Source organism: Pteronotus mesoamericanus, unplaced genomic scaffold, assembly GCF_021234165.1.
Source record: "Pteronotus mesoamericanus isolate MK-2021 breed Mesoamerican mustached bat unplaced genomic scaffold, CSHL_Meso_final contig_90, whole genome shotgun sequence".
Taxonomy (NCBI): Eukaryota; Metazoa; Chordata; class Mammalia; order Chiroptera; family Mormoopidae; genus Pteronotus; species Pteronotus mesoamericanus.
Window position 1 is genome coordinate 15,582,031 of NW_026555277.1, and position 26,145 is coordinate 15,608,175.

The following is a 26,145-nucleotide window of genomic DNA, read 5'->3' on the forward strand; positions in this document are numbered from 1 at the left end:
CCAGGATGATGCAACCACATCCAACTTGCCTTTTTGTGGCTTCTTTGCTACAAAGTTCATTTTTGGTCCAAGTTTTTGATGCAGGCTTGAGTCAGTTACTACATCTTTCTGAAAAACCTCTTCAAAAGCCTTATTTCTGCCTCAAATATTTTCCCTATGACTTCCTCTCCTCTGAATAACTCAGGTCTTTCAGGGAGGGTGATCATTTCAGTATTTATTTGTCACTGTATCAGGCACCGGTACCTTTCACACGATCTGAACAGAGTACATACTCCAAAAGTTTCTTTTTTTAATGGTATGAATTGGATTTAAAATTTATCAAAGTGTGCTGAGGTTTTTTTTCTTCTTCTTCATAGATATTAAGCTGAAGTAAAACTCTGGATGAGCATAACAATTTTTACTAAAAGAAATAAAAAATTTTTAAAGTAAGGGTCATTTCCATACTTGTAGGAAAAGGCTTTAAGTTTTAGAAAACTAAAAGATAAAGGTTTTGTGTTGCATCTGGAGAATGAGAAAAAAAATCACTAAGAGTATGCCATTAGCACTGCTGTTCAATAGATATCAATTTTTACTGTAATTATGTTCTAGTTATCAAAATGACAAATCTGTTTTGATATAACTATTCTGAAAGTAAAGGGTTACATCTAAGATACTAAAACAAAAAATATTTATGAGTTACTTCATTAATGGCACTTTTATCTACCTGCCAGATCACCGCTGACAATGTATTCCCCTCCTTCGGGGATAAATGCACCTACTGCACAGCATGATTTCTTTCAAATCTTTTCAAGAGCTGTACCAACTACCAGAACATTCTCGTGTGCAGTTAAGAAGATGACAGGCAGACTGCATGCTCTTCTATTTGTCCCTGTGCCTTTTAGCTATTGCTATGTAGAGATAAACAAACCCATGTCCTCAGTGTATCAGAGTATCAGTTATGTTCATCATCAAACAATACAATGCAACAAGCTTATGAATGCAAGAAAAGTGAGAAAAGTGAGAAAGTCAAAATAGAATTGACTCCAAATATAAAAGCAATTTATATACAGATACATTTTAAAGGGTAAAACACAGTGGCTTGAAGATGTGGATTCATGGAAGAAGTACCATTTTACTTCCAGAGCAAGAAATGCAGGCATAATTCACCATGTGCCTTTGGGGAGCACTTGATGTCTTTGTCTTGTGTTAACACCCTCAGTGTTATGCCAGATCCCAACTCCAGATATTTGGACTTGAATTCTTTTCTCGGGAGATTACTAACTCTTAAATGCATTCTGTGCACGTTCATTTGAATATTTTTGCCAATGTAAGAGTTTTAGTGATTTCAAAGTGTTTCTAGCACAATTTCAAAGCATGTTAATACTTCATGAAATTAAATGATATAGAGCACAAAAGCTCTAATTATAACAAACTCTTTCATCTTTAGACAAAAACATTGTTCAAATGCCATGCAAAACAATCACATTTCAAGTGAGCCAATTATTAAATATTTAAAAATAAAGTGGTGGAATCAACTATAATGTGATAGTAGTGGCAATTTCCACCATTTTGTAATGTTTTAAATGACAGCTACTATTTTCCAAATGTTTCCAGAATTTTGTAATGATTTTTGTATGGTTTTGTACTGTTTTAAATGTCATTAATGTCAGATCACATGTCAGCAATACTATTTTCCAAGTGATTCTACACAGCAGCTCTCTAGAACTGTTTTGTCCAAATAAATAAAGACATTAAGAGGACAGGTTATAAAGTTATCAGTGTGCTGACAACCAAATTCAACCACTTACTAGCTGTATAGAATCGGACAAGTTACCCTCTCTAAAAGGTCGGTTTTCTCATTAGTAGATTGAATGAGGTTATTAACATCTAACTATCAGCAATGTTTATTAAACTGAGTGAAAAATGTGTTTAAGATTTTAGCATTTCTATGTGCTCAATAAATGGTAGCTATTTTTAGTCTAATAGAAAATTATTTATGAAAATAATTTGAACCCATGCTTTACTAGATAGTTTTTGTAGCAATACAACATATAAGTAGGTAATGAGTGATTAGAACATCCTTCGCATACACTGGGGTAACTGCCAATCAAGTTTCCGATGGGCCATCAGTCAAAAGAAAATGGAGCTATTACACAGAACATGCTCTGTCTGTAGCCTGCTTGGAAGGCATATTCTAACACATTAAGTAGGACCTTAAGTGATTTTTTAAAAAGATTTTTAACTTATTTTTAGAGAGAGGGGAAAGAAGGAAGAAAGAGAGGGAGAGAAATATCAATGTGACAGAGAAATGTCAACCAGTTACCTCTTGCACAAGCCCCAGTGGGGTACCGGGTTGCAACCCAGGCATGTGCGCTGACCAGGAATCAAACCAGTGACCTTTCACTTTGCCGTACAACACCCAACCGAGTTGGGTTTTGACTGTGGACTTTGCAGTTAGAATTTAGGACTTAGAATTCTAATAACGGTTTTTTACATAAATATATATTTTTAACATCCCTGACTACTGGGTTTCTCAATTGCTTCTTTCAAATTTATTTTAGTGTATACTCAAAAGAAGAAACATATTCTGAGTAAAAAATGACTTGTTTCAGTCCTGTTTAATAGGTAATAAATATGTACTCGTTTCCTCCACTAATCATTTTGATTCAAACAGTCTGGATTTCCTGATTCTTAGGACAAATGTAATCTGATATTAAGGCATGTATTTACAAATATAAAGTATACATACATAAGCTCTACCCCACTTACAGGGTTTAAAAACAATGATTAAAAAGGAAGCCAAACCCAAGTAACGTACTAGTGGTCCGCCGTGCTGAGGAGGAGATGGAACTGTTGAGAGAGAAGGAATTCTCGTCTCTGTCCCCTGACACAGCTCTGCGAGGCGGAAGAATGGAGGAGGGTCTCGGCAGAGAAGAGCGCTTCTCGGGGCTCTTGGTGACTCCGTCCTGAATGGGGGAGGCAAAAGGGTGTTGGGTTTCTGTGACTCTTTATTTTCATCATACAAGGTGATTACATTGTTTTGGCTATTTTTCTTTCTGTGCTGATAGATTAATCTCTTTCAGTATACACTACTGAATTTCACATGCTTATAAGCATTTCTACTTCAAACTTAGAATTCATATTTCCCCAGAAGCTTTATAAAAATATATTACTTTGGATTTAGTGTTAATAGTTTATTGTGAAGTTCCAATTCTAAACGATAACATAGGCAAAATGAATTTACTCAGGTAGTTTTCAGTAAATTAGTAATTTTACCGAAAAATCTTCATTAGCAGGATAATTTATTAATCAAATAGAAAGAGCAGTAGGGCATTGCATGCATAATATTCAGAACAATGACCATTGCAAGACATTGGGCACTTGATGTGACAGGAACTCCAAGCACTTATATCCCCTTATGATTTAATTATCACCACAAAAAAATCATAGGCATTTTATAGACAAGGAGAGAGGCTTAATTTTTGTAATTTTTTCAAGATCACCAAGTTGGTAGGTGGCCGACTTTAGTATTAAATCCTGATGATTCTGATGCCAAGTTTACACTTTACATTGTATTATATATAATTTATTATTAGATTATATAATATATATAATATACTACACACAATATTATATTTAATATATTTTGTTTGTATTTGAAATTTAATTAAATGTCAAATAAATAACAAATTAATAAAAGATGGTATACCTAGAAAAAGACATTTTCTATTTTCTTTATGGTTAGACTCTCCATAGCTATCAAATTTTTTAGTTGCATTTGTTTTTCACCAATGTCTATATTTATACGTCAACCACTTTAGAATTTCAAGTTTTTGCTTTCATACCATTACTGAACCATGTCCTATAACTTTTTCCCACATTATATTCCTTTCTCCATCTTGGATTGACCTGCTGCCTTACCTTGTTCCCTGATTCTGAGTATGGCAAACGGTCTGTGGAGCCCGCTGAGGTGGGCTGTGTTAAAAAACTGTCAGAAAATGTAGTCCTTTTAGTCGGACTAGGGCAGGCTGAGCTGCATCTTGGGGATTTTGTGTTACCCTGAAAGGCAGGAATCTTTGACAAGGTAGAATTCTAGCCATGAAAGAAAACAAACAAAAACACAAAATAAACCAAACTATGAAGTAAAAGGAAAATTTTAAAAAATGTACAAACATATGAGAAATTAAATGTATACTTTTAATAAGAACACATGACAAATGGTTAAAATCAATGATAGAGAGAGAAATTTATATGAGAACAAGAGATTTTCATTGAACACCTCTTTTTAATTTAAGAATACTCATATATGAGGATATAGAGTGAAATATTCTTTACGGGTTCTATGTATAAAGTCTCTGATCAAAATCCACAGGCCTTACATAATACTATCTCATGAGTTTGTTGGAGTTGTTTCTTCGACAAACACAGCCCTTAAAATGTATATATAACTGATCTCTTGGCCACAATCCAAGAACTTTAGAACAAGATATAGTTAAAACCTAATAATGGAATTATTTTTAAGTTGAGAAAATATATTTTTAGATTATCTACCTTGATTTTATCAGAAAACTGCAGCGTTTATATAGAATGAGATTATAAGGAAAATGCGTACTGGGGACCAAGTTATACCATAAAATTCGTAACAATTTTATGCATGACTACAGTTGTATAATGGGTTAAAATTCTAAAAATGAAAGTCAGCCCGGAAGAGACTGCCCATGAAAACCACAAGACTAAATTTGCAGATGAGGATCCTTGGGGCAGTGGCCAGCAAGTGTCAGTAAGCAGGCTGGACGTGCATGGCTTTGGCGGAAATCGATGCTGGCATACCGCGTCTCCTGGGAAACCCTATTAAAAAGGCAGACAAGGGGGACAAAGCCGAGGATATTTTATCTTCAGATAATTAATATGATTTACTTGTTTAAAAAAAACATTGAAACTGAGATTTTTTTTTTTATCTCAAGTTTTAACTTCCGTAGTCACTCTCACAGAGGCAGAATCATCCATGTGTCACACAGATCACTTCCTGTGCAACAGACCCTGCACCTTGGGTGGGAAGTCATAGCTGGGCCAGCAGAAGTCATTCTTTTTGATTGGCACTACCCACAAAATAGTGGATTTCAAAAGTGTGAATGTTGAAAAGAAAAAAGGAGTAATTGGATTGTCACAAATTATGGAAGACAACTAGTAATCTGATGCTAAAAACAAAAACAAAATAAAACAAACAAAAATTCCAAGCGAAATGAAGGATTACTGGTCAGGCTCACAATAAGGATCGGCTCACAAATGGGAGAGAACTGTTCTGGTGGATGCCTTGAATATCAGAGAAAAAGAAAAATTCACCTTAGAGTTTTAGAAAACAGGAAAAAAAATCAGATTACAAGGAAGGAAAAAAGGGGGATGTTAAATGAGAAACAGAAAGAATGGTGGCCTAATGTTCAGAAAGATGAGATGGGTACTTAGCAGAAAAAAGAGTTAATTTTGTGTCAGAAGATGTATATGGTTTCTGTCTTAAGTGTAAGAATTGAATGCCAGCTCCTGCTGAATTATTCATAGACCAAGGGACTTGAAGAAAATTTCTGAAAGGTTTTTCAAACAATGTACACTTAAAAAAAACTTTCCTTAATGAGGGAAAGCTCAAATTTACTTTCTGTAGCTGTTCCTAAAGAGTTCCACCTTTTAAATAATAATAATAGCAACAGTAATAATAACTATCACTGTTAAATAAATACTATGTTCTAGGCACTATACAGTGTACTATTTTATGCAATTACTATATGTAATGTTCACAGCTAACTTATGACATAAAAACTTTTACTCTTCCCATTATTTTTGGAAAATTAAGACACATGAGGAAAAGACAATATATCTAATATTGGACCTGGTCTATTTTCTAGTCCTGCTTTTAAGTACCACAACTCAGCAGATCCTCATCAGAAACAGAAGGTAAAGAAATACAAATCTCAAAATCAGAGTGATTTTCAAATAAAAGCCAGTAGGATCTGATTGGAGGACAATCTGAGAGTCTATCGCAAAAACTTTATATAGAGAGTGTCTTGAAATAATAATTTCCCTAGTAGGAAATTATACTAAGGGAACACATATCAATGCATTCACATGATTTAGCCAAAAAGATTTCTACACAGTAACAGTGTTAAAATAACAACAAAAAAAGCTTGAATGTCAAATAATAGGGAGTTAAGTATATAAATAAATAAAATGCAATGTTATATAGTTATTAAAATAATGTATAAGAATGCTTAATGACATGGAATTCTGTTTACTAGTTAATTGAAGAACTGATATACAGTATTTCTGTTATTGAACCAATAAAAGTGTAGAAAAATAAAGATTTTTATATCAAAATGGAAACTCTAGTTATCTTTAGTAAGGGGATTATAATATATTTTCACTTACTTTTACTCATCTACATGCTTAATTTGCTCATAATCTTATTTTATAGGAACAATAAATATATAACATTTTTAGTTTTGTGTTAGCTATAATGGTTTACCTTGGATTTATGAAAAGTGAATAATTGGGCTCCCCTCTGTTTACCAGATCACCATATGTTTTCATCATATTCATATGATGAATAGCTTTCATCCTATGAAAACTATTTCGTGTGTTTTGCCTTACTAATAAAAAGCGGACTAAATCCCACAGTAGCTGGTCTGCCCTTGCCAACTACTATCACATGTCATTCCAGTAGACTTCAGGACGTGCCCGAATGCCACTGAGAATCATTCTGTGTGAATGAATGACTTAATATGACATTTAAGACAGCTAAAGCCTAAATTATATCTTAAGTTATTAAAAACATTGACACTAATACCAAAGGGAACTTCAAATGAAGAACACGGAAAAAGTTATTTTACTCACAGAGACTTTGTCCTTTGCCTGTTTAAATACACTGGGAACCTGATATGACTCACCACCTGCTGCTGTGAAAAAGAGAAGACACAAACAACCTCAAACTTGGTGGCTAAAAACCACATACATGCATTTTTCAATACCCTTTGGACATTCAGTTGTGTCAACAGACTAGTGCAAATCAAAATCTTGTTTGTTTTGAGTCTCGAATTCAGTATTCTGGAGAAACCTGAATAATAACATTAGAGCATGTGGCTCCCACTCTAGGGTGTGCTAATTAACGTAGCCCAGGGTTTACCAAAGCACAGGTAAGCACACCAAACAATTTTTGATTGGTTACCGATGTGCCTATGAATTACTATTACATGAGGATAGATCCTTAAGAACGGAAGTCACGGAATAGCAATCTGACTGCTGTGGAATTTAAGGAAAAAAGGACTGACTGGTTTCTAGGGTCGGTGTGATATAAAAGAGAGCTCATAAAGATTCCCAAACACACTTTTTGTAGCCATTGGCATGCCTACAGATTTTCTGCATTTTATTATATTTCAAACTGTCTTGGTCAGCCAACCCCTTTTCTCTCTGTACCCTTTCATTTCACAGTATGAATGACACACTTGTTTGATGGGAAACATATCACATGAGAAGAGAAAGGAAGAAAAATAGCTTGTCAGAGAGAGAAAACATGAGAGGAACTTTAAATTCAGTAATATACAACATGTTCTACACATGAACTTACTCTATGAAATTATTACCACATCTGTTACTGTTGTTTCTCTTGCTACTCCTTTATACTTCTGGTTTCAATTTTAAATGCCATTATCTCTAGCATATTTTCTGTCAATGACTTACCTGACTTGACTTAAATATCTCTCATGATTGAAAACAATCCTTTGTGTTTTGGAAAACTATCTGCATTTAAAATTTGTGCTTAGAAAATGAGAGACACAAGCTTGTGTGTTCACTTCCTCTTTAATTTTCTTTCATAAGAGAGAAAGCCTCAGGGGGAAAAATTACTTATCCTTATAAGCACTTTGAGTGAGTTTCAAAAAGGTTTTTTATGCCATCTGCAGCTCTAACACAAAAATAATACTGTCTACAATATGTTATATGCTATTTTGGATTGGCGAGTAAGTTTATTCACAGATTTTAGAACTGATTTTCTTTTTTTGAAGAAGTGCAAATGATGCCTCCTTACTATTCTATAATATGTCTCAAATTTCTGTGATGAAGTTTGCTTCAAGTCAATGGCACTCTGTTTGGTATATGCTCTCTGCTTGAGTTTCTTAACCTTAGAATAACATAAGGAAAAATACTAATTAGTCCAAAGATCTTAAATTTCCTTTAATGACTGATTTCCTTTAATGGATGAATGAATTCTCCGTGTGGTAAACTGAACACAGATGACATGTAGGTACTTCACCAAACCAGTTGACATTTCCTCTGAAATTCCACAATCCTGCTACAGTCTTTCATCCTTTCAGGTAGGATATGGGATTTTTATACCCAAACCAAGAGTTTCTGTCTTTCCAAGCATCTGTCTGACTAGAAGAAAAATTCCACATTTAATAAAAGTGAACAAAGTAAGGTGTGATATAAGGTTTGTAGATGGTATGTTAATTTCTAACTATTAAGTAGAGGAACTCTTTATTCTGAATCCTTATCATCAAGGTTTGTGTATAATTAAAAGCCTTCCACTTCCAAATACCACCTTAGAGACTAGTTTTTAAAGAAAAGCACGTGACATGATTTCGATAAGAACACAAATACAAAATATTTGAGATTATTAGAGGCTACCATAAAACCATCAATTACCTTGACTTTCTTTTTCTTACAAAGGTTAATGTTGCTCTCAATGTTTAAAACCATCTGAATATTTCTAAAAAGGCACTTCTAATGTACAAAGGATAGAAAAATGTTCTTTTTTGATTTAGCAACCTGATGTCTCATTTTGTAGACTGCAAGTATGCCACTTAACAAATGTTAAAATATACTGTAAATTAAGAATATCCTAGTATAATGATACATTTAAATAAATATGTAGCATTACAATGTAAGAATAGACTTTGCATTATAGATATTTGTATGGTTTTTATATGATTTACGTGTTTTGCTCCTTCATTCCATCCACTTTTTTTCAACAATAAAAAAAGTATATTTGAAGAAGACAAAAATAATAAGAAGTAAAATAAGAATATATCTAAGTTCTAAGAAATTCAGTAGGGGAAAGAGTTTTATCTTTGAATTTTGGACACTGAGTTATATAGGAAAATTTAGCAGTTTGGATCCAACACATTTAAGAAAATTCCAGTGATGAAATGTCAGCTGAGAGATGTCATACAACAGATTGCAAGCCTTTATAATTTTGGATCTAAGAAATAAAATCTGATGAGATTATCAGCTAATTTCATTTCCCTTTTTTTCTCCCCTCTTTCATCCAAAGCAAAGGGATTTTGCAGCCACTATTTTACCCCAGATTGGTTTTTCATTTTCAATCTTGAAATCACTCTGCATTTTTGGAGGTTTTCAGCGAGTTCATCAACATCAGTAACAGATTTGGCAGTAACAATATAGAAAATAGGACAAATACGTATGGGTTTAAGCATGAGGGAGATAAATAAGCAAAATAATGAGAATGCGAACCACGGTTATATTCATCGCCATCGTCTAACCACACACACAGAATGAAAATAGGAATCCCCAGAACGTGACACTAGAGCACAATGCCAAGATACAATCACTGTTAAGTCTGAGCATGACAAAGAAACAGATGGTCATGACCTCTTCTGCAGGGAGGGGGGAAAAAAAAGAATAATGATACAAGACACTTAGGAGCGAAATTGTTCATGACTACTAAGATTCTTGGAAAAAAAACAAAATGAAGAAGCTGCTACAGTCATGAGATAAAAAAACAAACAAACAAACAAAAAACATGTCTATGTTTGCCAGCCACATTGCAGAATTGATCAGTCACCTGTCGTTTTCCGCTTAACACAGGAGAGATGAGTTGGTCTAGTATATTTGATAGCAGGTTTTAAAATGAATTTCCTGGAGGGAGAGTGGGCCTGAACTTCTGTTTTTTTAGCAAGTTCAGCCTTCTTATAAACTGCTATGGATAAGAAAACACAGAAAGCATACCATCAGGAAAAAAATAAACACTTGGAGCACAACTGAACAAAATTTCATAAATAGTTACCACTGTTAGGCAGTTTCTTCTATAAAAAGAGTAATAATGAATTACTTCAAAAACATTTTTAAAGAAGTGATTGTTAAATGAACCTTTTTTCCTTCTCACTTCATCTCTGGAGACTGTGCTAGGTTCCTTTTTAGCTATTTTTCTTTCAGGAGTGGAAATTCTGCCTCTCCCGGTTTTAAAAGGCTTTTCTTTTCTATGTTTCTCGAGAGATGATCTCCGAGCTTCCTTTTCAGCTTTCTCCTCTTTAGGAATAGTTTCTAACTGTTCTGTCATGATGCTTCTATCATCATCTGCGGATCAAAGCAAATCATCACAACAAGAACAACAACAAAAACATTAGTAACAAATGTACAAAGTCCTTCACCCATTTAACAAAATGCAAAATAAAGAGACAAAAAGGGGCTATTTTAAAATGCTTAAAATGAACAGAAAAAAAAATTCCATTAGGTTACTGGATTTTATTCGGGAGCAGAAAATTAAAAAAAAAATGCACACCTTGAGTGTCCACCCAGAGACTGTCAGCATCCATGATGGAGTCGTCAATGGTGGTCTCGTCTTTGTAATCGTCATAGGTTTCTGTCTTATATTCTGAGAGTGCCACCTCTTCTCTCTCAGGGGAAGCTGGAGCCTCTGGGGAGCCATCCTTGGGTTCTGCCTGGGCTTCAGCTGCCTCTTCTAGTTCGAGCTCTTCTTCGGCGTGAGGCGACGGTCTCCTCTCCACCTCAGGCTGCTCTAGGGCTGCAAAACGCACGCTGTGGGAACCCGACTCCCCTTCGTCGGTTGTGGTTTGCACCACTGTGATGAAATCATCCTCAATGGTCACAACAGACTCAATCACCCCTTTGTGTTCCCCTGGGCAGGTCTCCACAAATTCCTCCCTGACACCTGGGACACCCAGGTCACTAATCTGAAGGGTGTCTGAGCGAAAAAGCAGTTTATCATATTCTCCCCGGGCTTCTATCTCTTCTTCCTCACTCTGAGCTTCTGCTGGTTCAGCCCCAACAGCTTCAGGCAATGGCTCTGTAACATCAGAGGGCGTGATAGATATACCTGGGGTCTCCTTGCTTTCTTCTTTGTGTGCCTGCATAAATTCCAACTGGACATCCGCTCTCTCCTCTGAGGCTAAATCAGCCTCTGAAACAGCAGATGCACAAGGTATTTCCACTGACAATTTGAAGGCTATCTCGTCCTGAATTAGGGAAGATTCTGGGGATGTTTCCTTCCTGCCCTCATCAGGCTTCAAGGATTCCATGGTCAGACTTTCATGCTCACCACTGGACTCGTAGGATTCTTCTTTGTCTACAGCCTCCTGGTGTACCAAGTCAGGCTTGGCCACCTTCTCCTTGACTTCTGTCTCACCAGCTTTGGTGCCCTCTTTCAAGTGGCCCGGCTCAACAATCATAAACACATCTGCCTCCTGAGGCACCATGGGTGTAGCCTCGAATGGAAGCTCTTTTGCCTTTCCAGCGTCTACATTTAGCCCCGAGGCCATTTGTCCAAACTCACTGATTTTAATATCTAGTTGACCCTGGTCAGCTTTCTTTGCAGCAAAATCCAGTTCTGATTCAGCTTTTTTGGTGTGTTCTACTTCAGCTACCTCTGGCACTGAACTGAGACCTTTCTCTGCTTTCTCGGCCATGATAGGCGATGCATTTTTTGATACTGTCAGTTCTTTGGCCAAAGCATGCTCGTAGCTTACACCTAATCCAAATGGTTCAACTTTAACACCAGCCCCTTCTGTTTCCTTGGCATGTTCTTTTGAATCAGCATGTTCTTCACTCTTTTCTAGTACAGTATCCAGCTTGTCATTCGCTTTCCTCTCCTGATCAAACTCCCTACCCAGCGCTGAATGCGAGGGTGCGTCTTTCTCAGCACTGTACTCATCTTTGACTCTTCCAGCTGCTGCCAATTTCACTTCAATCAATGAGAGGTCTGTGGCCAAATCTCTTCGTACTTTATCATCACTGCCCTCATAAAAGGAACCACTGTCTCCTGATAAATTCTCACTGTCTTGAACAGGGGATGGGAGTGGGACCGTGTATTTATTGAACACACAGTAGCCCAGGTCTTCGAGCTGACTATCTGTTTTAACAATGACGTGGTTTTCATCAGTAACAGGGGGCAAGGCAGTACTACCCCCCTCAATGACAGTCTCTGATGGCACAGATTTCCTCCTGACAACCTCAGCATCTGCACTCACGGAAGCTAGTCTTGATCTCGTGCCTGCCAGATCTAGCATTTCAGGCAGGTCGGGGGCCATGACGGTACCATTTTTGTAATAATCTTTGGCTAGGAATGGCGATTCACACAATGTCTCAGCTTGAGTACTTCCCTCTCCAGCAGCTTTTTCTCCCTCTATCTGTTCTTCTTCCTCTTTGTTTTCCATTGGGAAGCAAGGGGCTTTCTCCAGGGCAGGTGTAGTGGCCGGAAGGTAATCATCCCCTTCATCCATACTTCCACTAGTGTTGGTTAGAATATCAGAAGCCAGAGGAGAAAGATCATGTCCCCGACCAAAGTTAAATCCAAGAGCTATGGAATCCAGGCAAGACATGGGCAAATTGATTGACATGCTTCTTTGTTCTATTGCAGACCTACCACCAAGTCCTAAACTCCTGCTTAGTGTCAGATCATCCTTATTCTTACTGTGGAGATCTCTTTTCTCCCCATACACTTTTGGATCAATAGTGAACATTCTTTCTTGAGGAGAGCTAGGTTCCTCAGGTAAATCAGGTGGGTAACTCTTTGCAAGAGTGCTATACCCTGCTTCTGGTGCTGGACTGGGCTGCGATTCTTTACCTGCCTGAAGCCCCTTGTCACCATTTTTATACATGGGAGATATGGTATCAAAAGACTCTTGGGCACTTTCTCTTGTGTCACTCAGTTCATAGTAATCACTGCCTGGCTGGATGTTTTTTGTCACTTCTTCTTTCAAGGCAGATGTTTCAAAGTACTTGGACATTCCTGACTTATCTTCATAAAATGGCATGTCAAGCTCAGCTAATGTTGCAGCCCCAACTCCTTCAACCTTATTGTCTTTGTCAGCACCTTTTTCTTCAAACAGGTCTTCAATAGCATTCCTTTCACTTAGCACAGCGGGTTCATGCACAACTTTCTCCGGTGTTTTAGGAGTCATGGCTGAACTTGTAATTGCTTGCTCCAAACATTCAGGGAACAACTCCTGTTTTAGTGCATTTGTGGTAGCCTGTTGGCCTTTCCATTCTTCCTGTGAGAGAGTGTGCTCTGGGGAAAGCTGAATCACGCCTGTCTCTTTATCTGTCAATTTGGGGACTTCGCTCTCTTTCAGCAGGGTTTCTTTGTCAGAAATGGTTATTTTTTCTTCAAGCTTTAGCTGAGATTTCTTTTCAGTAATTGAAGATCCCTGTCCACCTAGGGCAGATGTCTCTCTTTTCTGCACACTTTCTTGCTTTGTTGCCCCCTTTTCTTCTCCTAAAACTTTCTCAGAGACACGTTCTTCCACAACAGCAGTGGGGGCATCTTTGGGTGAGCTGACTGCCTCTGAGGCTGGTGTTTCTGCCATTTTGTTAGGTTTATCCACATGGGGCTCTTCAACTTTAGAAATGTCCTTGTCAGTCACTGGGCCACTGGTTTCCTCCACAGACTTTTTGTCATCTGGCTGTAACAGGGCAGGGGCAAGAGGTGAGGCTTCTGCAATGATGTCGTTCTTCATGACATCTACCGGGAGAGTGAAGCTTCCACCCTGAAAAGGACTTGGCATGGGGGAATCAAACTGTCTCCCTTCCCATTTGGGGATATCCTCAAATACATCTTTTTTCTTCATGGGTGTTAGGGGGCCAGGAGATATTGGAGCAGCTAAACCCCACTCATCTTTTTTTGTTTCCATTGGCATTTCGATGAACCAGTCCTTTTGTTCTTTTGGAGTGGGGGTTCCTGCAAGGAGGCTGATACCAGGTGCCACCAGGCCTGGTTCTGTCTTCTGTTTTGAGTCATCTAGGCCGCCACCAAGAGTGTGTCCGAACAGAGTGAGAGGTGCTCTTCCTTCTCCTGAGCCTTGTCTGTCGTTGTTATCCGGGGACGTTTTAGTTGTCTCGGGCTGAGAAACTAAGGCAGCATGTTTAAGGTCTTCACCAGGCTTACTCTGTTTCTCTGACTCCTTCTCCTTCTTGTCTAATGGCTCAGCTAAAGAGGGAGTCAATTCCTGTTGATCATGGAACTCCATCTTCGCGGCTGTAAGTAAACCTGAAGTAATTGGGTTGATTTAAAAAATATAACAGGCAAGTGCTTTCAGGCAGTAAGCTTAAAATTATATTTTGAAGTGACAAATGAATGGCAGGGTAAAAAGAAAAGGTATGGAACATGCAAGCATGCTACCCATTTAAAAATCAATATGAGCATGTCAGGATTGAGATATATTTGTACTGTTGCTAAAATGAGCTCTTATTGTGAATTAAGGCCTACAGGAATTGTAATGAGTATACTTTGAGTGTTCTTTTTCCTTTGTTTAGTCTTTTCTAAACAGTATGTGATATGTATTGTAGTAGAAAAATTCATATGCCTTCCTCAGATAATAATTATGAATGAAAGATATTGAATATGTAGCTAATATTAGGGTACAAAAGTATATACATATATATGTACAGGTAAGACTAAATATGGAAAAAGATTAATTTCTATTGAACATTTTCACTTGTTTTCTCATTTAAAACTGAATTGGTAGGCCATGGGCAGGGGCCAATTAATTTATAATAAGGGTTAACAGTTTCAATTATCTTGATCAACAAACACCAGGACCAATTTTGGGGGCACTGATAGACTACTGAACTAATTTTTTAGAAGCCATGGAGATTAAATTTCAGTAATATAAATAAATATTTGCTACTGAGTTTATATGATATGGCCTAAGAATTGACAAGTCAATTCTACCATGTATTCAAAATTCTTAATTCCTAATTGTTACTTTGTATGATAAATGTAAGAAAATTGAATTATAATGTTAGTACTGGAAGTCATGTGAGCAATAAAATTTTAAAGAGAGTCCACGGTAAAGTATCTTTCTCTCCTTGGTCATGACCTCATTTTTTAGAAGACAACCATCTGGTAAAGCATTCACCAGTACTGGCTTTAGAGATGCTTCACAGAAATTAAATGACTTTTTTATTTTTATTTGTTCACCAATCAAGAAGCCTTCAGAGTCTTACTTGTGTATTACAGTCAAAGGTATTTCACTGTGGTCACTAGGGCTAAATATAATTATCTGGAAAAGATTTGGGGAAAAATAATAAAATTCAGTCATCTCTTGAAGAGCAAGTGTATGGGTCATCATTACCTTAAATACTTGTGACCTATTGTAACAATAGAAAAGAAATACTTTATGAACTTCTACTAAGATTAGATGAATGAAAACTCAAGAGATATGGGGAGGATCAAAGGAGTTGGCTGCCATGGAAAGAAAATGATATGAGAAGCATTAGCAGGAGCTTTTAAGAAAACCAAAGTAGTCTTCATTGAAGCATAACAAATATAGCATATTGCGGTTGCAAAGAAAAACGATTTTACCATTTAAGCCTCTATATGCCAAAATCCAACTCTACGATTTGAAATAAAAGCATATGAATTGCTGTCCCAAAAGTAAAAATAAAAATATACATGTATTAGCAATGTGACTGGCAAACATTTGAGATGGGGTGGGGGGGTGGGCAGGACAAAAAGCTCACACAGCATCATCAGCCTGGCTGCGAAGCATATTGTATCATGGCAAAGTAAAACCAGAAACCAGCTGCAGCAGTGGAAAACCAAGCTGCCACACAGCGCCTGCGCAAGCACACTCTCTGCTCAGGAAGCCTACATCAGTGCTCTTGGTATCATGAGAAGACTCAGTGATGCAATAGCATTGGAAAGGCGTCAGGTTGGTAAGCTGCCGGAGAGATCATTTGCAACGAAACACATGCAATTCCTAAGAAAGACACACCTTCCCTGGCAGAGGAAGGGGTTTTTATTTCTGGAGACACCTCCGTGACCTCTTTTGCACTTTTCTCCTGTGGGGCCCCTGCTGCGGCACTCTCTTCGGGAACTACTTGGGTCTCCATACTAGAGTCCACTTGGCCCTCCCTGAGGCCCTTGGGTTGGTCTGAGACCTTGGCAGGCCCACACTCTTTCCTGGGAAGAGTGGCAGGTTTCTCTTCCTCAGCCATTGGACCCTCTAGCATTTCTTCTTCTTAGGGATGAAAAAGACGATGACATCATGACCACAGAACAGTGCACACCACAACAGAAATATTATTCAAGAAACAGTTTCAGCTCCATGATATTGACCTCAGAGAAACTCTTTTACTATTTGGATGAGCAAATTAATAGTCTAATGCGACGTGCGTTAGTTTTTGCTTGGAAAATTAGGTATAATCTGCTAATAATGATGCTTTTTAAAGTCTCATTAACAAGTTATTTACTTAAAACTTGAGAGCTGAAATGGTTTTATTGCTCTATTACCACTTAGTGGAAATGGCGGTAAGTCGCACACATGTGAGAAGCTTTGCTGGAAGTTAGAGATGGTGCTGCCAGATAACAGATGGTTGTGAAAAGACAGATGCATTGATGTACTGGAAAAAAAAACAACTTTACAATTGTTAGACATGTGCTGTTTTCTCCAATGCAAGAAGTCACTATATATGAATTTCTGATTACTTTATTTAAAACATGCAAACTTTGCTAAAGAACTCAGGGAACAAAAAAGAAAAGCTGGTCTCAAAATAAAATCCAATCAATTACCTTTATGGGGCTCTATCATGAAATCCACCAAAACTACTTAAAACATAATTTATTTAGTATTTCTCTGATGAAAGACTGCCTAACTTAGTTCATTTTTATCCTCACTGTATTATAGGATATTAGAGAACACTGAAACTTTCAAAGAGTAAGCAAATATTTTGAAAAAACAAGGCTCAGGTACAATTTCAACTTACTTAGGAAAGTCTGTCTCTGGGATACAACTCTTGTCATTAAAACTCTTGAAATGTCAGTAACGCAGTGCATGCGTAGTTCTGTTCAACACCGATTAAGAAAGAACATGTTCAAGCTATCTATAAAGTCTTATTTCTGTACTTCGAAACAAAACCACCAAGGAAAGATTACTGAGTGGCAGCCAAACTGCCAAAGTATTTTCCCAAAAGATGTATATCACATGCAAAAATGTTAATAATTAAGATGTAAAAACAAGCCTATGAAGGCCATGAATTGTTGTGCTCATTTGCATATCAAGTGCCAGTAAAATAAATTTGATTTTATCAATTATGAAATTGGAGGAACTATATATAAGCTCTTTGTGGTTTTGCAAATAAAAGATTCTTATAAAATTCCTCTGAAACAATTACACATGGTTTAAATGGCCCTGTGAGAACAGATAGAAATGTTCTTTTTTTGAGAAATATTAAAGCACTTGGAATTGGGGGGGATTACTTCAGCTATTTCCTCACATTTAGTATTCAGACACTTTCATTTTTGTAATTTAGTTATGTAAGTAACATTTAAAAAATTCTAATTGTAATTTATTAAGGCAGTTTCAGAATGCCTTAGAATTAGAGATTCTGATTACAGCTAAGAGGCTTTTATTATAGCTGTTTTACTTATGTCACTCCGTTGGATAAAGCCTAATCAAATCAATTTACATGTGTTCCAAATCCATGTCACTTTTTAGCTTTCCCTTTTATCACTTTGTATAAATCATGTTTGTTCCCACTACACCTGTTCCTTATTAAAAAATTCACATATTTTTTCTTGCTGTTTTAAGTTCACGCTATGAGAAGAACTTAATTTCACTCAATATAGGTTATATTTCTCTACCAGGGTGTCTGAGTCATCAGTGCTCTTTGTTTTCCAAAAGACCCAGGAATAAGTTTATTATCATGAACACGGGGAAAGTATTCCCCATTGCCTTGGAACTATTTAACCTTATGGTAAGAATTGTCCCATATAAGGTAAACCCTTCCCTTAAGCAAGTTATTTTTGCCTATGTGAAAATAATCTCTTCACCTAAGCCAAAAAAAATTTAAAAAATCTTTAGCTCTAACTTTTTTCCTTTACAGAACTACCTCATTAGCATGAGAAACACTGCAGCTCACTGCACATCACAGCCAATCATAAACTAGGGCCTCCCGTTTTCATGAGGCTGGAACGGCAAAGGCTATGGGTCTTTGCCTTCCCTTGAGCCTGTTTCTACTGATGAGTGCCAAGATTTAGTCACCTGGAAGAGCATTGGTAGTGGCTGTAGCTAAAAAAATGATTTGGAGAAATAAATTTATTCTATAACATTTATTCTGCCCTGAACAGATTCTTCTCTTTTTCTTTTAAAAAATTAGGATGGCACTAAAAAGATGAGTAATTCTACTTATGTCTGGTCCCAGTGATCTGTATCCAAGGAAGGAAAATTATATTTAGGGTCATCTTCTTTTGTTTGGATACAAGGATATATTCTTCCCTGATTGTTTTATTTGCATGGAGCAGAAAGGAGTCATATTTTAATGAAACTTTTTTTGGTTCCTCCCTTTCTAACTCCTTTTTGGTTTTCTTTTCAGACATAACAATACAGAAAATGGAAGTTCTCACCTGCCTGAGGAAAGGCTTCTTTTAAAAAAATTGTTGAGGCATTTGGATGGAAAGAAGCTATATAGAGACTTCACTTTCATATGGAAAAAACAGGCTCCTGCCCCTCCCACCACACATATGAAGGCACACTTAGTATGATGCACGTGGTCAAAGCTGCAGGTTAGCAGGAGGAGCAAAAGGGGACCATGCTTGGTTCACCTTTCTCCTGGCCTAAGGGGGCCTCTGCACTCTGCGCTGGGCCACTGGGGAGCACACTAGAGGTAGTCCATTGTGAGCTGAACAAAGGATGCTCATAGTACTCCTCATCGGAATTGGAAGGGTCATCATCAGGCACAGACACCGAGATGGAGGGGGCTAGGAGTCTACGCCTCTTCCCGCTGGTGGCAGGTTCGTGGCTGGGGAACCTGTGTAGAGGACCCACTTGATCCTCAGCCCCTTCATCTACAAACAGACACACAGGAAGAAACTGCAGGGAGAACTGGACAAGACAGACACAAGATCAGACAGACAACACCTGCACAAGGACACAAAGGGCCACAGAAGCAGCACAGCAAAATGCAGAATTAGCAAGACCAAGCTGATGGAGGATGGGAGACAATGAATGTTTCATGCTTCGGTAGCCAGTGAATTTTAACTATCCCTTAAGTAATCTTGTCATTGATCTGTTGAATCAAATGCACTGATACTCCCACTGCATACTAGACATTATCTATACATTCCCCTTAAACAAGTCTGAATAACCACAGAAACATTAGCACAGAAACAACATATTGCAAAACAAATGCATCCTTTGGAAGAAATTCTTTTAAGTGGAATGATTCCTCTTGTGCTTATATCAATATACTTATAAGTTATTTTTTAAAAAGGAGGTTGTTAAGATTTGATACCTGTACGATTATGGAGGAAAATAATCCGGTCTGAAGCACAACCTTAAATACCTAGGATGCTCACATAGTTTATTTAATTTTTAGTTAATGACTTTAACTGAAAAGTAATGCTTCATTTCAGTCTCGCTAAGAAACATCTACTATTTTTCTTTCCTGACTTGCTAAGAAAATTGCAGTCAGCAAAGCTTCCCCTTTGGATGCTAAATCTGAGGGGCATCCTTTTGAACATGGGTTCTCATTTGCATGTCTGTGAAAGCATATGGTTTTTAGAAAGTCCCTACTATTATAAACCTGTTTTCATGTGTTTTGCTTCTCTTCTGAAAGCTCAACATAAACTCAATTAGCTGCGAACTTCTACTGAGCTGACTTGCAATTCATCAAGCCTTTATGCTACAGTTTTCATTTGTACTACTGGCTCTTGGCTGTCCTTATATCTCAACACCCTCATTACATATTTCTTATTGAAATGCTAAAGCAACTGCTCCCATTTATGTCCTTTCCTGTGTCTTGGCTTAGAAATATGCATTATTTAAATAGATTTCCTTAGATACACAAATGTAGATTAATTAGTCTGTTTTCACATTCAGATTCCTGTATATTTTAATGAGCTTCAAGGATGATGACAATGAACACGACTTGGCTCTGATGTGTTACAGACACTGCACCTCAGACCTATGTGCCAGGTTATGAAATTTGCTGATTGCTATTTATTTACTTACATAGAAGATAAGTTTAAAATTTCAGAATTCTCAATAATAAGGCCAAATTCTGTATACATTTTATTCCTAAATTTAAGCAAATGGGATTATAGCATTAATTTGAGAATGCACTGTATTTTTAAGGCAGTAACTTATTTTCAGCAACCAAGTGCTAGCAACTAGAAATAAATCTGAAATCATAAGAATACTAAAATAACATTTGGTAGAGAGAATACTTTTAATTTTTGAGCACATTATTTTCTGATGGTTCCGTGGAAGTTGTTTTTGGATGAGTGCTCAGAACTTTCTCATCCATGATGCTTATTATATCATGGGAGAGCTGAAGCCTAAAATTGTATCTGATATTCTTAGTTTAACTCGGCACGATTTTTCAGTTGAGCAGACAATTGGCTTTAATCTGGCCTACAACACTGGCTGAATCACAAGGCCTGGGCTTGTCATGTGTCCCAGCCATTCACATTTCCCCCAGTGACTCTCCGATGCTGTAGCTCCCCATGTATGCAAGTTACCTCTAAAACGTCCAAAAGGTTCAACAGATTGTAAGGACAATCAACAAACGAAAGTGGCGTATCCACCTCTCTGCTTTGCAACATTTGTTTTCTGGGTTGTACAGCAGACTGCAGAATAAAACTAAAGAATTTAAAGTTGAGCCTGGCAGTTTAAGGGCACTACTCCTTGGACTGGTTTAAACCTTTTGAAGATTTTGACCTCTTTCTTGCTGCTGTTGCTCTTTTTGAAAGTGCCAAAATGTGAAAACAACCCAGTCTTGCTTTAGATCTCTAACATTTCAAAGAAACAATGTTTTCTTTCTGAAAACTTTCTGAAAACTGCAGTTAGAGAACAACAAAAGCAACAATAGCTTTAAGGAATGCAGTGGAAAAGTAGCTTCTCTGTAGTATTTGTCCAGAACCAAACCAGGCAACTTCAAAAGGAACGTCTGGCAAGTCCAGTCCTCTGTTGGTACTATAAGCTGTATGTACTCCAAGTCTCTGTTGAGGACCTATGAACCTGAAGTCCATTTACTTTACAAGTCCTAGAGATGTGCCAGGGACGTGATATGTAGAGGACCATGACCAGCTAAGTCCAAATGGTGCACTTGGTTCCAATGAAGGTGATAAAAGACAACAGATCCTCATTTGCTATAAAACTGTGTATGGTGCTTGCTTTTGGTTCATACGTGATGGAGGGAGGATACATAATAATTATGAATAAATAAATTATTTATTTGAGAGTAATTTAAAAAAATGGGAATTAGTCCAGTAGCTTATAGCAGATTAAAAAAACACCTCTCATTGGAAGATCACTTTATTTTTGTATTTGCTCACTAAGAACTTAGATAAGAAACAGCTTTAGGGGTACAGTGGGGCTGTGGCTGCAAGGACTGAGATTTGGCTTTGCATTCTGGATAAACGTATAATAGCCATGATATTCTAGGCAAGAAGCGGAAGTGAATATTATCTCTTTTTGTGGGTGCTGGGAGAATTAAATGAGAAGCTATTTGAGAAAGCACCAGGCACAATGCTGGACTCCATATGTGTTAGCATCTTTCAATGAGCTCAGGCAAATTATCACGTACCTCTGCTCTTTGCTTTCATTTGACACATCAAAGTTAGACTTGAGAGATTTATGAAGAAATATACTCATTTCATAACAGTTAATTTTGCTGTTTTAAGGTCAGAATTGAATGCCTCCTTTTATTATAACTACACATGCTTTTGAGGACACTTCTTTTGCCACAAAATAGTCCATTGCATTTTAATAATGTGATATTTGAAAGAACAGGATAGCCTTAGGAACCTTGGAGTTTTACACAGGTCTTTTTCATCACGTTAAACTTCAAAACCAGTTTCAGTAGAGGAATAGTTTCCTTAATTTGCTTTCATCCAAACTTTTTTAAAAAAGCATTTGAAAATTTATGTTGGGTTAAAGTAAGATTTGCCATGTAAAACCTAAGCTCAGTATGCCAGCCCCCTTTGGAACAAACGAGCAGTCCCTGTTATGAGAGACTGAATCTCATGGGGTGTCTGCAACTCGGTCTTCATAGCTTCCGCCCCACAGACCATGGCTGAAGGCACCAGGCTCCACATGCACTGTGCTGTTCTCCGCCTTCTCTAAGCCCTACCCATTCTGCAAGCTTTTGACTGAGGACTCCTCTGTTTGCCAACTGGGTTTGCTGCCTCAGGACACTATGGGGGGCAAATTGCTTGCAGGTTAGCCATTACAGTGTTGCCACAGCATTGACAGATCCTAAAATCCTGGAGTGAACCTAAGAAGGCAGAAAGAGTCCTGGTTCTGTTTCCTGATGAGTCCGTTGTTCATTCATGGGCTTCCAAATTCTATCAGTTCAGTCCAAGAACAACTATTATGGTTAGGCGAACAAGAAAAGGGAGATTAATTTGAAAACATCTTAATTAGTACAGTATTAGTTTACTGTGCCTGGGTTTCCAAACAAGTGTGCTCCTTGTTTAATTTTTTCATCAAAATCCCTTTAAATGTTTCCCAGAATAAGCACTATTCAGGGAATTATTAGTATTACATTGATTATAATAAACAAATATTCATAAATGACAGTATTTAACATAATGTTATTCCTAGTGGAAGATTTCATTCTTCCCCTTTGGAAAAGAAGAATATTTAAAATGTTCTATAACTGATAAAAAAGTAAGAATATCCTCAAAATCATTGAACTCAATTTAATCCAAGAGCTCTTAACATTTGTAAACAGAGGATTGGCAGTCACTGTGCCTTTAGACAGCGGTTGCGTTGAGGGTGTGTCAAGGAGGGTAAAAAATCTCCACATAAAAATGCTCCCTGTTCCTTTTCCACTAGATCTGCCATGAGCAATATATTAACTGGATTTCAGCTGGGTCTTCGCCAACCAATTGGTTTGATATATTGAAGAATTGAATCCTGTCTTGTGACTTGTCACTAATTTACTTTCTGATAAAACAAACTCAAAAATTTTTTACACACACTTTAAGAGTGGTTAAAAATAAAAGAGAAGGGAAAGTTTGATTATCTAGACCACATATCTTTCACACATTTAAGGGGAGGATATTACTTGGTCTTTAAATTAATGAGGTAGAGTTTGTAAAATGTATACTTTTTAAATATAACTCGAAAAATGTTATCCTCTTAAAAAGACATAATCAGGACTTCATATAGCTTGATACTTTTTTTGAAAACACTTCAGTAAGAATATAAATTTGAAAAGTGTTACGAATAAAAAATCTTCGAATTGCTTTCAACAGGAAGTGGAAAGTTGATATTTTCTTGGAATATACTGAAACAGCCTGGAGAAAGCAACCCTGAAATATAAGGGAAGGTTATACTCTAGAAAGTGACACCTAAGTTGCCCAAATATGAATGCGATTCTATATTTTATTTCTATTTTCATTATATTCATGTATTTCATTATAACACCCCCCAAATAAAAGCAGACTGGGAATTCCCGGATGGACACAGGACCCCCATGCCCTTCAACTCCGTATAAGAATGAGAAGAGTGTATTAGTAATGATTGCCAGTTGCCTTTGGAGTCAACATCATACCTTTCTCTTGGTTAAGAGGATTCTCTGACACTGGGAAGGTTGTAAGTAGGGGCTCAGAAATATTTTCAATTACCCGAGGGAAGTCCAACTGACATGGAAGTCTTTCCAGGGTCTTCGGAGTGAAATCCAGACCCCTGAGCCAAGGAGGCTGCTGCTTACTCTCAAATTCTTCACTACTCCACCCCTTTCCCATCCCCACCCCCCATTAGCCTTGTGACTCCTTCAGTTCCTAAAGCACTTTATGCTCTTGTTCACCTGAATGCCCTTGCAAATCCTGGTCTCTCTGCCCAAAATGCCCCTTTCTTCCCCCTTTGCTTGACTAATGCTTCCCGAAGCTTCTAGGCTCAGCTTAACTGTCCCTTAGCATCCAATAAAAAAAGATTTCCCTTGTTCTTTTCCTTTTTGAAGCTAACCTAATTCAAAATCATGTGTACGTTTATTGGATTTCTGTTCTCCACTAGACTGTGCTCCTTACCAAGGAGGATAAGGTCTGTTTTGTTTGCTAAGGTATACCCAGAATGTGAAGAGTACTGGATACATTGTAGGCTCTCTATTAAATGTGCTGAATGAATGGATAAACATAAGGCAAAAAGAATTGTTCAAATCTATGAATTAAAAGATCAAATGACATTTTCAGGAAATTAACTAATAATCAGTGACTTTTATGACACTAATTATATGCACTGGTCATAGTCCCCAAATTTTCTTGTATTTACTAAAGTAATTTAGTTTGTTTATTTCAGCCAGTAAACTTGAAAAAAAAGACTTAAGAAAGAAAAACCTTGCTAAAAAAGTTTTGGTTTATAAAACTGTGACAAAAGTAAATTGTATTTATTAATCACTTAAACTAATTAAGGAAAATCTGTATTTAGGAAATTAAAGAATATTTTTAATGAATTTAATTACCAAATATAAAATTTAGGAAAATCTGTATTTAAGAAATCAATATTTTAAATAAACCTCATTACAAATTATAAAAATACAGTCTTTTTTAGTGATGTTTCAATTTTTAACATCATAAAATGACTTCTAAAAGAGACAAAATAAATGAAGAAATAAATGAAGAAAACTGAACAGTATTAAAATTCTGATTTTAGTATATAAAAATGAAATTATCTTAAAATAACAATTGGGCTTCAGCTCTCCTTTGCCTTCTCCGGTAACTCAAACAACATACAAAAGTTAACTGATCTAAGAACCAATCATAGTTTGCTTTTAAATAGTGTCATTCATCCAGATTCTGAGTGAATATTCTTCAAAGACATCCCTCTGTTTTTATCAAGGAGAATTTGAATGCTGACATGGCTTTTCATGTAGAGTAAATACATAAATAGATTCATGGACAATAACAGGTCTCAGCAGGAAAGAAGCCATGATCTCAGCGTCTGGTTCATTGCTCTCTATATCAGATTCATTCATTAACTTCTTTATTTATTCATTAATATTTATTGAGCGTTTGCAGCAGCCCCAGCCCTGGGGAAGGCCTTGGCAATACAATATTCAACAAAAGAGTCAATTCCTGACAACATTTCCATAAGGAAGAGTTGATTTCATCAGTATTTTTTTGTTTAGCCACTTATAAGAAAATTGTATATTCTCTGTCAAAATATTCTGCATTAAGTAAACTGGTTCTATGTAGTTATTCTAACAATCAGAACACAAAGTTATCTTTTCCTTTATCAAGCATACTTTTCTCTTTCTGTTTACCATATTCCTCTACTTCTGATTAATGTAAATGATTGTATATGTGTTAAAGTCTTTGTTTCTTTTTGACTATTTGAAACAGACAGCTCCCAAGCTGGGTCACTTATGAACTCATACTGAAGTCCAGTGCTTATGGACTGACAGATTGATATTTATTTACCCTTTACCAGAAGACAAACCTGAAACGGTCCAATAGGCCTTACCTTCCTCCACGGTGACAGTCTTCTCTGAGGCTGGTGATGGGGGTGGAGAAGGAGGCAGATTAGCTGTCTCTTCAGCTGCTAAAGATCAAACAATGAAACAATGAGATGCGATAATCAATCCTATCAGGCCAGTAGATATGTGGGCAGTTCTGCCATCTGTAAAAAGGCTCCTTTATGAAATTCAGGAAAAGATTCAATAGTGAGCTGCACTTGACTTATTTTTAGCTCCATTACCTGATTCATATATTTTTGAAAACCTAAAAAGAAAGAAGAGCATTTAATATTTAAAAATAATCATTTTGTCTTCCACACGGAAATGGATTAAAGATGCCTGCTAAAATTCTGTCTTTAATCCCATTAATTGGTGTCTGCTTGTTCAATTAAGAAAATATTTCATTTGGGCCCTAATCTACTATACTTAAACACACAGGCAGGCATTTTGGTTTTGATTTGGCTA

The 26,145-nt window shown here is 36.9% G+C and overlaps 1 protein-coding gene across 31 annotated transcripts in view; it reads right to left on the reverse strand.

Annotated features, from left to right (window-relative positions):
• MAP2 (microtubule associated protein 2) overlaps positions 1-26,145 on the reverse strand; it is a 261,553-nt gene that overhangs the window by 24,537 nt on the left and 210,871 nt on the right. For 8 of the 31 annotated variants that reach the window (XM_054585712.1, XM_054585719.1, XM_054585710.1 and 5 more), the window contains 8 exons: positions 25,689-25,766; positions 15,996-16,241; positions 10,544-14,266; positions 10,132-10,338; positions 9,827-9,961; positions 6,862-6,923; positions 3,901-4,071; positions 2,798-2,945 (listed from right to left, as the gene is read on the reverse strand). In XM_054585712.1, coding sequence (XP_054441687.1) covers positions 2,798-2,945; positions 3,901-4,071; positions 6,862-6,923; positions 9,827-9,961; positions 10,132-10,338; positions 10,544-14,266; positions 15,996-16,241; positions 25,689-25,766 — 4,770 coding nt within the window. The remainder of the gene's footprint in view (positions 1-2,797; positions 2,946-3,900; positions 4,072-6,861; positions 6,924-9,826; positions 9,962-10,131; positions 10,339-10,543; positions 14,267-15,995; positions 16,242-25,688; positions 25,767-26,145) is intronic. The other 23 variants (XM_054585726.1, XM_054585722.1, XM_054585725.1 and 20 more) reach the window with 18 other exon arrangements.